Source organism: Psammomys obesus, unplaced genomic scaffold (genome assembly GCF_907164565.1).
Source record: "Psammomys obesus unplaced genomic scaffold, mPsaObe1.curated_primary_1811, whole genome shotgun sequence".
NCBI lineage: Eukaryota > Metazoa > Chordata > Mammalia > Rodentia > Muridae > Psammomys > Psammomys obesus.
In genome coordinates this window covers 12,295,647-12,311,821 of record NW_026585644.1, presented here as the reverse complement: position 1 = coordinate 12,311,821, position 16,175 = coordinate 12,295,647, and the positions used below count along the sequence as shown (strand labels likewise).

The 16,175-nt window shown below is 39.3% G+C and overlaps 1 protein-coding gene across 1 annotated transcript in view; it reads left to right on the top strand.

Annotated features, from left to right (window-relative positions):
* The window catches only part of Cog5 (component of oligomeric golgi complex 5), a 279,550-nt gene that overhangs the window by 229,434 nt on the left and 33,941 nt on the right, over positions 1-16,175 (top strand). The window contains exons 15-16 of the mRNA XM_055624641.1: positions 983-1,093; positions 1,912-1,974. Coding sequence (XP_055480616.1) covers positions 983-1,093; positions 1,912-1,974 — 174 coding nt within the window. The remainder of the gene's footprint in view (positions 1-982; positions 1,094-1,911; positions 1,975-16,175) is intronic.

Below are 16,175 nucleotides of genomic sequence, written 5' to 3'. Positions count from 1 at the left end.
AATTAAACACCAGCAAACCAAATAATCCATTTAAAAAATTTAACCCATACACATATACATACACACAAAGAAATAGTAAGAGCTTCAATTTTATTTTGAGAATATATATTTATGAGTAGCTAAAAAAAAGAAAGAAAAAGTACTAGTGTTTTTTCTCATGGTTCATTTGTAGTATAGAGCAGCAGGGAGATGCTATCAGTTCTGTCTCCTAAAAAGCCAATGTTCTATATGCTTGAGATATGTGTCAGCTCTGAAGTGAGCTATGTTACAGCCTGGTCAGGTGTAATTTTGGTTAATAATGTGATAGAGAATTAGACTGTAGTTCTCATGGAATCATCATGAGAATGGGTACTATGCAGGGTTTTTCCCTAAACCTAAGCTGTAACTGCTGTGGATTAATAAAGCAGTCCTTTCCTTTTCCCTTAATGCCATGTACTTAGATGTAAAGGTGAGAAAAGGGAAGTTCTGAATATTACTTCCTATTGCTTGCACACACATAATATATTCATTGGCATTTTCTTTAATAAGACAGTTGACTACCTCTTTCCATAACTCATTTTCTTGGAGTAAGATGTCCATGTAATAGGCACAAGGTTTATGTTCTGTCTTCCCTTACTTTTAAATTTATTGCTTATTTGAATGTTTGAATTTAGCAAAGCTTATTGACAGTTGCTAGTGCTAGGTTACTTTGGTGATGTATCAGATGACAGGACACATGAGGCATTTGGGCATACGTCCCTCAAAGGGCCCATCAGCCATGAAGTATTAAAAGAGATGGTCTTAGGAAGAATAATTGGAGTTACACATTGAGGTGTTTCTCTGGAGATTTCTTGTGCCTCAAGCCCAAAGCTTTATTTAATGTGACCTGAATAATCCTACTTAAGATTCTCTTTGTCAGTAGAATCTGCACTTTCTCCTGGCCGGCTAAATAAATAAAGCGAGCCGTCGTCTTGGTAATGTCTTGTATGTTGAATTTTTACAGCTCTCTACTCAAGGAGATGCAAGCCAGGTGATCGGGCCTCTCACTGAAGGACAGAAGAGAAATGTAGGAGTGGTGAATTCCCTGTTTAAGTTGCACCAATCAGTAACAAAGGTAACTTTTATCTTTATTTCCCAAAGATAAATATTTAGAAGGCCTGAAGGAAGCTGAACCTCTAAGACAAGTTTGGTGCATGCTGGTGATCACAGCAATGGGGAGGGAGGCTAAGGCAGAAACGCATTGGGAGTTAGGCCAGCTTGAGCTGCATAGCAAGACCCAATGAATAAACAAAAGAGCAAAAGAAAAAACCTCAAAACAAAAATCAAAATGTGGTCTTTAGCATGAATTTTCATGTGATATAATTTTGGGTAATTGTTAAAAGTTCGTTTTTGAGTTTGGGCTTCTGAAATATGTATTTGATAGATTAAATGAGAGATAATCTGAAGAGTTAGCAGGTAGGTTTCAGAAAATAAAACGACAAGAAACATTTAAGGGTGCATGTTTCATTTCCCTTAGTCATATCTCTAATGCACCAGAATCCATTAGTATGGTTCTGGTTAGGCTATCTTTATTGATATTCATACTGATTTTTAGAAATAGAAACATCTGCCTTTGTATTTTAAATATTTGTGATAATAATAGTCAGCCAAAAAAAGTGAACATTTTAAAAGAAATAAGTAAATATGGTGATCTTCTGACCTTTACCTTATCAGCAAAATTGAATTCCTAATGCTTCCACTGTAAAATGTCCTGTTGTCTTATACATAAAAGTAGTTTTTCGTAACTTAATTTTTAAAACAGGTATGATGTATTACTACTAAAAAGCAATGATAATATTTTAATTATGTTCTGGGAAGTCTTATCACATTATGGCTAAAAGTAGTGTCTACAAAATAAATGACTTAAGTTTCTTCATCGAAACTCTGTTGTAGGTGGTTGCCAGCCAGAGCTCATTCTCATCAGCAGCTGAGCAAACTATAATGTCAGCCCTAAAGGTAACTGGATTTAATCTTTGGCTTTGTATATATATCAAAGTGGTTTTAAGGTGTTTTGGCTAACTAGAAAATTATTTTCAGAATAATTCAGAGCAATCTATATATGCCAAAAGTTGCTTATTGATAATTGTTCTGGAGAAGAGGTAATTCTGTGTCTATTTTCTAGAATTTAAAAATGGGCTTTTCTGCTCTGTATAGATTGCATTTGACTTTAAACAGTTGCATATAAAGAGGCACGACCTTTTGTAGTATTTCCTGTATCTTGTAGCAGATCCTAATAACATACCGAAGCAGTGGTTCCCCACCCAATGACTTGTCCCCTAAGTGGTGTTTAACAGTACTGAAGACATTTGGTGTTGTCATAACTCAGAGTAAGATGCTATAGGCATCTAGGGGTTGGAGAGGCCTTGAACTAAGCATCTTGTAATGTAAAGGGCAGTCAACCCACAGCCTAGATCCAGTCCCAATTTTCAGAAATGCCAAGGCTTAGAAATCATTCTTCAAAATAAACCTGTAGGGAAATGCAAAATTAGAGTATGTTCTCACTTTAACATATACAAAGAAAAATATTCCTCTTTTCAAGTACTTGAAAAGTAGGATTTTATTTGTTTTTGTTTTAAGATAGCAGCTCACTGTATAGCTCTAGCTGGCCTGGAAATCACTGTGTAGATCAGGCTGGTAGAACTTGGTGACCTCTGTCTGCCTCTTCCTTTCTGTGCTGGGACCACAGGAATGTCCACCACCTTGCCCAACTTTTACATTAATTTTTGTGTGAGAATCGGGGGTTAAGTACTTATTACAGAAAACTCTTTTAATATCAACCAAGTTAAAAATTCTTTTAACAGTAACAGACATCCTTCATTTTGCACCACCACTTCCCAGTCATGTGCACAGGTATGTAGCACTGTGCCCATTTGCTACAGTAGCATTTTAGAAACCTGATAGCTAAGGCAAGGAGAGCAGATTAATGTGACCAAGATTATAGCTGGCCAGATGCAGTGCCCAGGTTGTTCGGTTTCAGGCCTCTGTTATGGGGCATCAGTAAGTAATGGTGGGATAGTGACTGACTCACGGGGGCATGGCACAGCAGCACGTGTCTTCTGATCCAGTAAGACCTCTTGTTTATCAGGCTTATGGCAGTGAGGATTTTTTTGTTTCTAATACAAAATGGGTAGACTACTACATAACAAATGTAAACTGTTAGATTGGATTTAGATCATAAAGATGATGTGGAGATGAAGGTCTACAAAAAAACAATAAAACAGCAGGAAAAACGCATCCAGAGAAGGACTGAGGAAAGAGTGACATTGGGAGAATGTGTCACAAACTTACAGGGTGGGAGATGTGGAAATCGAGTATTGTCCATAGGTTCTGTGGCTGCAGCCTCACTGGCAGCAGAGCAGTGACATGTGTTCACCTGTGCAGAGATCTGCTTTGTCGAGGATGAGAGGAGACACCTGCTATTTTTCTGTCATTTTTCCCCAGTGTGCTCATCTCATTACTAAATATTATGGAAGCTGCCACAGTGAAATAACTGGTTTTAGTAAAAGTTTTCAAAACTATTGATTATCATATTGTAAAACTGGACCAGTATGACAAACCTGAAGATTCCGCAATTGTTGGATGGCAGCAGGGAACAGATGGTCATCGTTTCTGTGCTACATACCATCCTCTGTCTTCTCGTGAGAGCTAGCTAACTTTTTCTGATAAACACAGAGCCATTGTACCCTAACAGCCATGGGGATAGCATTTAATGGCATTTAATCACTTTGGCACAGTTATTCTGATCCATTTTTGGTTGAGTTTGTCTCATTGCAGATAGTGAATGTGTTGCCACAGTTATATATGGCAAAGCTTCACATCTTTTTTTATTGTGTGGGTTTGATGTTCTCTAAGGGAATATTCCAGATTGTTGAGGCTCTGATATTTTTATAATCATGGCTATTTTGGGGAAAAATCTTTTAAATATATAACATACTTTGCTGCTTTGTAGAAAACATATGGAATGTAATGTGATCTCCTTTTGTTTCCTTTAATTTATCCATGCCTGTCTTTGATATGATGACATTCCCCAGTGTGCTTTCTGTCCCCCACTCTCATTTCTCACTGTCCTCAGTGGAAGCCTTACCCAGCTGTCAAGGTTTCTATTTTTTATTTAGGCTGAGATTTTGATTTCTTTCCTTTTTGTTAATTGTGCTGTTTTTCCACATCATTTTTTTGGCTATGACCACTAGTCACATACTGAATAGAACTGAGCTAGTGAGCCCTGAAAACTGGTTCCTGACCAGAAAGAAATAATTCATATATTATTATTTTAAGTGTAGTAGTAGCTATAAGGTTCATAATGTAATAATGTTAGTTTCTAACTTTTCATAGATGACCTTTGCTAAATTAAACATTCTTTATTTCTAATTTCTTGAAAGTTTTAAATTATTGGTGTTATTGCCACATTAAATAGTTTATTCTTAAACACTTGAAGTGTTTAAGTTTAATAGTGCAGTTTTGTCCCTTTATTCTGTTCATGAACTACAGTATAGTAATTTACTTTAAATCTCATGCAAAAGCCCCTTGCTTGACATGTATTACTCTTGTTGTATACTCCTGGGTTTGGTTTACTTGAGTTTTGTTAAGAGTACTTATGTTTCTATCCATAAAAGATATTGATATATACATTTCTTCATCACTACCGTATTCTTTTATCAACTACTGGTCTTAATAAATGGGTTTAGATCTATATCCCTGAGCACATCTCTGCAATCTGTGTATGAGGGGCTTGTGGAATATACAAGCAAACATGGAAACAATAAACTTTGTAATCTGAGATGCGCTAACTTAAAAAAATAAATAAATGGGTTTAGAAGGCTTTTATGTTGTGTGCCTTTCCTCTCCCAATGATAGGTGTCATTATTGACGCCATCTGAGCTGCACTTTCTTTGTAGGAAGATTTATGACTACAGATTTAACTGTTTAATAGATAGATGACCATTTGGGTCATTTATTTATTTGGGAATGAGTTCTGATACTGTGACTTGCCAGGTACTTACTTGTCTGTTCATCTAACTCTCTAATTTGTCTGCATAATTTGCCTAAGAGTCACATACTGTTCGTCAGTATTGTAGAACTCTTAGTGATAGCCTGTCTTTTCATTTTATAATGTTGATATGTTTTATTTTTTATACTAATCTTTAGAGTTTAATAAACTTTGTTATTTTTAAATAACCAAAAAACCAGGGAACCCAGAAACTATGGGGCCCAAAAGAAGGTGTCAGTTCTCTAGAACTGGAGTTACTGACAGGTGTGAGCTGCCAGTAATTGCTGGGAACCAAATCCAGTCCTCTGGAAGAGCAGCCAGTGCTCCTAACCGCTGAGCCATCTCTCCAGTTCATCTACTTGATTTTTAAAGACAGAATCTCTCCCTGAGCCTGGAGCCCAGCCATTAGCTAGACTGGCTGGCCAGTGAAGCCCAGAGATCCTCCTGTCCTCAGCCCTATTCCCTACACCCTGCACTGTAGTTACAGACACATGCTCCCACACCGAGCTCTTACACGGATACTGGAGACCCAAGCTCAGGGCTTCATCCTCTGTAGAAGGTGCTCTGCTTTTTCAGCTTTTTGTTTTTGTTTTTTGACTGTGTAATAGCCAAAAGAGACATTTAAACTTTGAAGCACCACAATTTTGATCATTTGTGCTTTTATCTTCATTCTGCTTCAGTAATTTTGAAATTTTATTTTCTGATTTCTTCCTTCAATCATGAATTATTTAGAAGTCCCCCGTCTCCCCCCCCACGGTTCCTGTCATATGTGCCTTGCTGATTTCTAACTTAACTGCTCTCAGCAAACAGGCTTTTGCTGCTGCTTGTTCTTAGAAATTTAATGTCTGTTTTCTGACTTGGACTTTACATGTCTGTGTGTATTTGTATTTTGGATGTGGGGAGGGCTGCACATATATGTGGTTTTTCTAGCTTGGAATGTGGTTTGTCTTTAACTCTGTACCCAGTATACTTACTGTACTGTCATATCATTAGTCAAGTTAATAACAAGTGTTAGGACATTCCATGTCTACTGACACTTCGTGTGTTCTATCAATTGCTGAGGGACAGTAAAAATCTTCTAAATATAAACCTTGCTTATTTCTTCTTTTAATTCTATCAATTCGTGTGTTTTCAATTTTGAAAGTCTTGGTGACTGTTTTGTTAAAGGTCTGTTATGTATGTATTTATCATTATTCCTTTTTCAATGATTTAATCACTTTACAGCTTAATCGAAGACCCCTCGCTTCTCTCCTTCCAATTCCACCCTTGCATTTTCCTTCCCCTGTACCCCCTTCTCCTCAGAGAGCCCATCTAGCACATCAAGTCTCAGCAGGACTAAGTGCATCCTCTCCTTCTGAGGCCAGACAAAGCAGCCCAGCTAGTGAAAAAGGGATCCAAAGGCAGGCAGCAGAGTCACCACCCCACTCCAATTGTTAGGGGACCCACTTGAAGACCAATTGCACATTTGCTACAGATGTGTAAGAGGGCCTAGGTCCAGCCCATGCATTCTCTTTGATTGTTAGTTCAGTCTCTGTGAGCAAGTATGGGCCCAGGTTAGTTGACTCTGTAGGTCTTGTAGGTTCCTTGACCCCTCTGGCTCCCTCAATCCTTTCTCCCACTCTTCTACAAGACTCCCCCAGCTCCACCTACTCTTTGGCTGTCAGTCTGTGCATCCGATTCCATCAGCTGCTGGATAAAGCCTCTCAGAAGACAGTTATGCTAGGCTCCTGTCTGCAAGCATAGCAGAGTATTATTAATAGTGACAGGTTGGCTCTCTTCCATGGGGTGGATCTCAAGTTGAGCCAGCCATTGGTGTGCCATTCCTTCAATCTCTACTCCATCTATATCCCTACACTTCTTGTAGGCAGGACAAATTTTGTGTTAAAGGTTTTGTGGGTGGGTTGGTGTTCCCCTCCTTCCACTGTAAGTCTAGCCTGGCTAAAGGGGATTGTCCACTTCAGTCTCCATATCCCCCACACCTCGGAGTCTCAGCTAAGGGCATCCCCATAAACTCCCAGGAGCCTCTCCCTTCCCAGAGATGCCCTCCCGCTAAAGATTTACATTCTCTCTCCCATCCTTACTCCTCACTACTGCTCTCCCCGCACCTGATTCCCACCCCTCTCTCCCACCTTTGTTCCCCTTCCCACCCTTTTTTTCTCCCACCCAGTTCCCTTCCTCAGTCTATTTCTATTTCAGTTGTCTGTTTTATTCTTTCTGGGTGACATTCAAGCATCCTTCCTTGGGCCCTTCTTGTTACTTAGCTTCTTTGGGTCTATGGATTGTATCATGGTTATACTGTACTTTATGACTAATATCTACTTATAAGTGAGTACATACCATGGTGACACTTTTACTGTTATAAAATATCTCTCTTTAGCTTATTGCTTGGCATCCTGTGTTAACAGTAATTAGTTAATCTAGTCTATGTATGCTCATGTTTGCATATGTTTCCTATAAATTTGCTTTGAATGTCTGTGTCTACATTTGAAGTGCATCTCTTACAGACAGTATATAGCTGAACCTTGTTCTTTTGTCTGTGCTAGTAATCTCTGCTTTTTGTGGAGTATTTAGCTCATTATCAATGTAATTTTTACCTAGTTTTTATGTAGGTAGAACACTGTTTAGAATTTGCTTCTCTTTTCCCTTTCCTCCTTTCTGTCTTCTAGATGTTTGTTTGTTGTTGTTTTTAATTTAAAATTTTTATTTTTTATATTAATCATAGGTTATTTGCTTTGTATCCCAGCCAAAGCCCCCTCCTTCATTCCCTCCCAATCCTACCCTACCTCCCTCATCTACTCCCTGCCCCTTTCCAAGTCCACTGATAGGGGAGGACCTCCTCCCCTTCCATCTGACCCTAGCTTATCAGGTCTCTTCAGGACTGGCTGTAATGTCCTCTTCTGTGGCCTAGCAAAGCTGCTCCTCCCTGGGGGTGGGGAGGGGTGTTGAAGAGCTCACCATTGAGTTCATGTCAGAAATAGTCCCTGTTCTCCTTACTAGAGAGCCCACTTGGATACGGAGCTACCATGGGCTATATCTGAGCAGGGGTTCTAGGTTATATCCATACATGGTCCTTGGTTGGAGAAACAGTCTCATGAAAGACCCCTGTGCCCTGATATATTTGGTCCTTGTGGCGCTCCTGTCCTCTCCAGGTCTTACTAACTCCCTCTTCTTTCATATGATTCCCTGCACTCTGCCGAAGGTTTAGTTATGAGTCTTAATATCTGCTTTGATACACTGCTAGGTAGAGTCTTTCAGAGGCCCTCTGTGGTAGGCTCCTGTCTTGTTACTTGTTTTCTCCTACATCCAATGTCCATCCCATTTGTCTTTCTAAGTGAGGATTGATCATCTTACCCCGGGTCCTCTTTCTTGTTTATCTTCTTTAGGTGTATAGACTTCAGTATGTTTATCCTATCTTATAGGTCTATGTAAGTGAGTATATACCATGTGTATCTTTCTGCTTTTGGGATATCTCACTCAGGATGATCATTTCTAGGTTCCACCATTTGCCTGCAAATTTCATGATTTCTTCGTTTTTGATTGCTGAGTAGTATTCCATTGTGTAAAAGTACCACAATTTCTGTATCCATTCCTCAACTGAGGGACATCTTGGTTGTTTCCAGGTTCTGGTTATTACGAATAAAGTTGCTACAAACATGGTTGAGCAAATGTCCTTGTTGTGTACTTGAGCATCTTTTGGATATATGCCTAGGAGTGGTATAGCTGGATCTTGAGGAAGCACTATTCCTAATTGTCTGAGAAAGTGCCAGATTGATTTCCAAAGTGGTTGTACAAGTTTGCATTCCCACCAGCAGTGCAGGAGGGTTTCCATTTTTTCACAGCCTCTCCAGCATGTGTTGTCACGTGAGTTTTTGATCTTAGCCATTCGATGGGTGTAAGGTGAAATCTCAGGGTCGTTTTTATTTGCGTCTCCCTGATGGCTAAGGACGTTGAGAATTTCTTTAAGTGTTTTTCTGGCATTCTACAATCCTCTACAGAGAGTTCTCTGTTTGAATTCTATTATTTCACTGAAGCTTAGTTATACCCTTTGGTGTAATTCCTTAATGATTTCTATCTGTATTATCATATATATTTTTTCTAAATATTAGAATTTCTATTTTATCATGTCATATAAAGTTATAGAAAGTTGGGCAGAGGGTATAGTTCTGTGAGTGCTTACCCAGCATGTGCAAGGTCTTGGCTATAATAATATATCTTAAAGTGCTATGCACAACAGATTTGGTATGAAGAGATTTAATTGTATGGGCACAGAGACAGAAAAATAGAGAAATAGAAAGAGACAGTGAGAGAGCATAGAAGAAGAGAAGGAGGGGGATGATGGGGCACTCAGAAAGAGAAAGTCAGATGGGGGAGAGAAACCGAGTCAGAGAGAGTGTGCAGTGATGGGCTGGTACTTTATATCTAGTGCACACACAGCTGGTCACACACACTTTGTGGTGGCAGGTGATGACTTAATGTTGCTAGGCAACCTTGGAGTGGGCTAGTGCATAGGCTTGTGAACTAACAGTAGGTTCCATCCCCAACAAAGAAAGAAAGAAAAAAGAACTCATAATTATTGTAATTATTGACACACATTTTTATCTTTATTATAAATCTCTTAAGGCAGTGCTATACATATATTTTTGTTTTTAAGCATATCCATTTAAAACTAAAATGTTTTATTGAACAAATTTTTTACGTTTAACTATGCTATACATTTGTCCTTAAAGACTTCAATTTTCTTTTATATTATTTTTGTTCTACATTATCTTTTTTGTGGTGGAGGAGAAAGTTTAGTGTAGACATGAAGGAGAAACAGCCAGAGGCATCTGAAGTCTGGCTGGTGGAACTGGGCCATGTAAGGAGAAGGGAAAGGGGAGAGCCAGGAGCCAGGAGGTAAAGAGGCCAAGAAACCAAAATGATTGGGTTTTGTATGGATCAGAGAAGCTGTAAGGAGGGAAGGACCAGAACTTTAGGATGCCTCTGACCCCATATGCCAGCCAGGAAGACCCTATAACAGATAGAAACTGAAGGATGCTAGAGGCCTGGGGGCCTTTGTCCCAGGTTTGAGAATTAACATTTAAACCTTTTTTGTTGTGGTTAAGGGACAATATAATTTCTTCTTTTGCTGCCTCCTGCTGAAAATGGGATGTCTTTGTTGGGGTAGGGGTAGTAAGCTGGAATGATGGTCATTGGAATGATGATAAAAAGCAGGCTGGGGGACATCTGTTTCACACTTGGGACTAGCAGCTTAGGAGACCTCTAGGGTACAGATTTTGAAGGAACACCTGGGGTGGCCTGTTGTAGGCTGCCTTGGAGAATTTTGCAGTTGATTTGAAATTTGCTGGGACCGATGTGTGAATCTTATAGCAATAAACTTCCTTCCCCTCCACTTAGAAATATTTTTATTGTAGTGTCTAGAAGAATCTTTTTACTAAAATTAGAGACTTATTTTCTTTTAGTTCTTTAAACCTACTGCTCCATTGTTTTCTGTCTTCTCTGCTTTCTAATGAGACATTAGCCTTTACATTCCCGTTTGTAATTTTCCTCCTTCCCCAGCACGATTTTCAAGCTTTGCTCTGTATATTTGATTTTCAGTGGTTGATTTTTATATACCCAGGCATATTTCTCTTCAAAATTATTCTACTTGAGTGGCGATTTTCCCAAATCTACAAATTTATGCTTTTCATGATTTGGATACTATGGAGTTCTTTTCTCCTCTGAATAGAATTTATGCTTCATCCTCTCTCTTCTTACAGGACTCTGGTTAGCAATAGAGACCTTCTATACCTGCTTCAGAAGTCTAGTTGTTTTTTAGTTGTTCTATTTCTCTTCTCTAGGTGGATTTCTGTTGAATGCATCGAGTCAGGATTTTTCTCCTCTGTAATAGATCTTTTTTATTGAAGCTGTCCAGTCATTTTAAAGTTCAGAAAACACATTTTTTTTTATTTAAAATTTCTACTTACTTGTTTTTTATAGCTGCCTAAACTTTTTTTCCCTTTATATCACTGAGGACGTAATTTCTGGAGTCTGGATCATTTCGGTGTTGGCATTTGTTTCTTTGAAGCTTGATAAAATTTTCTAGGTTTTTCTATTTATGTTGTTTTAGATTTTATATTGCCTTATTTACCTTGTGCTGGGCAGACATTTCGCTTACACTGTCTCAATAATGTCAACATCCATCTCCCAGCCCCCATCCATTGCCACCCACCTTAAACATCCTCATCTGTTCTACCTTCCATCCATAATCCCAATATACTTGCTTGTATTCTTCACCTAGGCCTTTTCACGCCAATATTGGAGTCCTTCCTCCCAGCCCATGCGGTTCCTTCTCCACCCAACCCATTATGGCATCCTCCTTCCTCCTCTCTTAGGTCCATCTCCTTCCCATTATTCTCCTGTCCTCAAAAGCCTGGGAAACCTTAGCCACACCTACCCCATTCTGCCCTGCCCAGGTATAGGCCATTTAATCAGCCAATCAGGTAGGTTTACACAACAACAATAGGTGTATCCGGGCAACAATATACAAACATCAAACCAATTCCCAACATATTTACATTAATTTTGAATATATTCTCAACTTTTTTGATATTGTATTATATAAATATATATTTTAAAATATTTCTTCTGGGAATATGGATGATTTTGCTTTAGTAGGAAATGAATTTGGTCATATTCAAATTGTATACCGTCATATCTGCAGCTGGCCACATGTAAAATCTTGGCTCTTCCCTCCCCCCCCCCCCCCCCCCCCCCCCCCCCCCCTTCCCCCTGCTACTGGAGTGTCCACATAGGACTTCCTACGTGTTGGCCAAATGTTCCCCTTACCATTGACCTTTCTCCCTGGCTTGGTGTTTCCAACACAAGATCTTCCTTTGTAACCCAAAGGTCCTCAAGATTTGTGGTACTTCTTTGACCTCATCTTCCTGAGTCTGGGATTATACATTATACACTACCATGCCCAGACTTAGCTCAGTTATTTTCCCCTTAAGACACAAGTCTCCTGTATCCCAGGTCAGCTTTGAAATGTCTATGTATCCAAGATAGCCTGCAGCTGCTAGTCCTCTTGCTGTCATCTCCCATGTTCTGAGATTATACTTAGTAGGTCACTTCTTTAAATAGTATCGACAAGACATACTTAGTTTATTCTCCATAAATGGGGCTTATGAGTCAGATGGAGGCTAGTGCTGAATTTAAACGTCCAATTAGATATTCCCCACCTCCCAGCTTTCTCCTTCCCATAATTCCTTTCTCAAACCACAGGAGTCTTGGTTGATCCAAGTTTTATTACTCCTTTCCTATGCTATAGTGTTCAATCCCTACCATTGTAGAAAACCAGATACACCTAGTGCCCAAGAGGCCTAGATAGAAGTCTAAGGTCATCTTCATCTTCATAGGGAGTTCAAAGCTAGTCTGTGCTACACGAGACTGTCTCAAGGCAACATTACTATAGTTTGTCTCCCGGAAACACTCTTCCTCAGACAAACTAAAAAAATAAAAGCATGGCAATCAGTGTATCAAGTAAGCCAAAAGCAAGCTGGGCATAGTGGCTCTAATAATTAATACATTTTGACATCAAATAAAAATTAGTAAGGAAAGATAAAGGTCATAACATAAATAAAGTTTCTTGAAAAGATATAATAACTAATAAATACATATGCACCAAAAGTTTCAGCTTCATAACCCAAATACAAAACACATAACAACACACACACACACACACACACACACACACACACACACACACACACGAAACAAAACCAGAAGGACATAAATCACTTCCTCTTGGAGTCATTTAACCAAGAGGAAGTTCGTGTTTGAATTTTCTACTTCATGCTTCTTGTATCTTCTGTCCTCTGTCAGTCTGTTGTATGAATCTGCATGTTTACCTCCCTGAAGGACGTCTTTTGAATCTGTTTGTCTGTGTGTCTTTATCTGCTCTTGTGTATGTCTGTCCATGTATGTGAATGGTATCTCTCTGTGTCTGTGTATGTGTCTGTCCCTATATGTGTCTGTCTTTCTTTCTGTCTGTTTGTGTGTCTGCTGTATGTGTGTTAGTGGTGTCTTTATGTCTCTTTATGACAAAAGGGCTTCAATCTGTTTATTGCAGTGTAGAAATCATCACATGGGGAAGGAAAGAGGTACTTTATAAAAATCTTTAAGAGAGTTTTGAGGGGATTAAGTTACTGGCTACAGCTGACCCAGACAACAAACATGATTGTTTATCAATAAATAATCATAAATGGTTGCTATGATCTTTATAGTAGGTTTTAGGAAGTTGCTTCCAACTTCTGTATTTGCTGTTTTCAGCAAATGATTCATATGCACTGTTCTCAGTCAGGGGCATGAAATGGTACACAATTTAAGACTGCAGCTCTCTTTAGGCTCAGGCTGTAAAAGTTGATAACATGGGAAGTCCAAGGCAGGTAGATTTGTTGCAAATTGTCACATTGTTCTCTCAAAGGCAGCTTAAACAAACAGGCCAAATACACAGAGTCTTAAGTCTTAAGTGACTTCAAGGTGTGTATTAACTCTGGCTGTGACGTCCAGCACAAATTTCAGTCTCTTAGAATGTAAAAGAGATATTCAGAATATTGCATTGCCGCAGAGGAACATTTTGGGATCAGGAAGGGAACCAATGGGAATGAAGAGTGAGAACGAAGAATAGAGGATCAGAAAATTAAAATAAAACATGGGTTTTGTCCCTTAACCTTGCCCTCTCCTTACGATGAGAGCAAGATCATAAAACCCAGGAGACTCAGATTTCTTCTTGTTTACCTAGAGTTCTACAGATCTCAGAGACTGCCTGAGTTGTGCCTCCTAAGTTCTCCAGTAGGTGTTCTTATTCTTAGTTAGATGCTCTTTTATATTATAAGAAAAGAGGGGGAAAAAGCCTTTTAAAGATACTAAGGTCACTTCAGTTTCTCTTCCCAGTGTACAGCCGAAACCCATAGGGGCAGACATACCCGAGTCTCTCTCAGCTCTTTTATTCTGTCACTCACAGCTTTGGACAGTCTTTGGAACTTGCCTGGGTTTCTCTATATGTAAATTATTTTATGTATGATATAAATTAGAATAAAAATTCTGTTGAGAAATAATAACTTGTTTCTAAGAAAGTTACTTACCATATAAGGTAGACTAAATATCTCTCCTTTTCCCAATCCTCCCAGGACACCTATTGTTTGTGTCCTGTAAGTGGCATTTGGCATTAATCAGTACAGTAATCTCTAGGTTTACTGACTCTTTCGGTTTTTCTCCTGTCTCAAAAGCTGGTGACTACCAAATCTAATCAAAATATCTCAGGAAGCAGGGTCCTTACCTAATAGCCCAGCACGCTTTCAAATAGGCATTTCTAATTCTGCCCCCTGATTGAACTTGTCTTTTTCTTCATATCCCCTAATCAACTTTTATTGCTTTTATCTGCAGTGTTCAGTCACCAGCATTACTAAATATTAAAGGAAAAACCATGTGTACTTTTAACTCTCTTCAGCTTGGCAGGTCTAACTGCAAAACTCTACCATTTTTCATCTCCGTTCTTGCTGTGTCTAATTGGTTCATTTGGCATCAGCATCCCCTGCAGTCTCATAATTGTTTTCCTGCCTCCAGTCTAATTCCTTAGGCTACTCTACAGTATCATTTTTTCTAAATTGAAATTTTGACTGTTTTATCACTTGTCTGCTTCCCTCCATGATCAACTTCTTGCTGTGGCAGCCCACAGAGAGAACACTCCAGCCTCTTCTCTTACAGTTAGGCCCTTGTAGTCTCTATATTCTGTGCCCTGTGGTTCTCCAGGTAGAGTAGCAGTTTCAGCCTGCAGTAGCTTTGACACATGTGTTCCCAGTCCCATCTTTATGTTTCTTTCCTATTTGTCAGAGATTCAGTTCAAACAAACACCTCTTCCTTTTATATTATATCTTTTCTGCATGCAGTGGAAGTCCCTGTGTGATCCTACTACACTCTGTTGGGATATTTAACTTTCATGCTTCATCTGTATCACTAGACTGCAAACTGGGACATAACACTTGTGTGTGCATTATGCCCGTTATCTTGACAGATTAAGACCTACCGTTGACATTAAAGAGACTTAATAAATAAGTATCCCCCTTATTGTTTTCTTATTGGCGTCAATTATTTTGACCCATGATCATCTATCATGTGATTTTAATCAGCACTGACGTATAGGATTCTGGTCTGTCTTTGCATATCAAACCAGAAGGCCTTAACTAAGCCCTGAGCTCTTCCACAGACTAACAGTGGGTGTGCAGCACTTTTCATCAGCAGCATGGCTGCTCTGGCTTGTAGTGCATGGTCCAACCTGTAGGCAGTTTAGCAGCATCACTGTCATCTGCTGCTAGACACTGTGATGCATTTTTTCCCCTCCTCTCCAGACTCCTTAACCAGCATTTGCTACATTGCAAGTTCTTTTTCACTTCCACCCTTCTCCACCCTTTATGTTTTCCTGTTCAACCCTCTAACACTAGATAGGGGAGGAAAAAGGATAGAGTGGGGAAAGGTTGTCATTATTGTTAGACTCCTCCTACTGATCAGGGGCATTGGGTCCCTTGGGGGAAGTTTGATCTTCACTGTCAGGATATTTAATTTCTTGTCATTTCTTTGTGCACTTCTTGACAAACAGCATCCCACCACCAACAGCCACTTCACCTATCAGGGCTCCAGCATTATGTGTCCTCTAAAAAGTCTCCAGAATTCCAAACGTCACACACTCACAGAAACTATCTGCCGCTGGCAGAACCATGCCTCTGCTGGAGCATGATGCAAATCATAGTCATTTGCAGTGAAGCTGCCTCATGTCCCCGTGCCGGGATTAAAGCAAAAACTTATAATGTTTCTCTGGGTTTTTTGTTTTGTTTTGTTTAAGGAAGATTCTAAAATTCTTACCACAAAACCTTGCCAGACGCTCCCTAGGAGTTTAGCTACCTCTGGTCAAGAATCACTGCTATGGAATTCTCCACAGAAACCTACTTTGAGAATGGCCTGACTGTTCCACCCTAAAGAAATCACCAGTGATTTTGCTCTTTTCACTCTGGTGGAAAAAAAAAAAAAAAAAGGTCATGTTTTGATTTTTAAGGGATTACTTGTTTCACTTTTTGGGAAACAACAACAAAAAAGTGTTGGTTTGCTTTTCACTTCATAAATGTCTGTTCGCTGATAT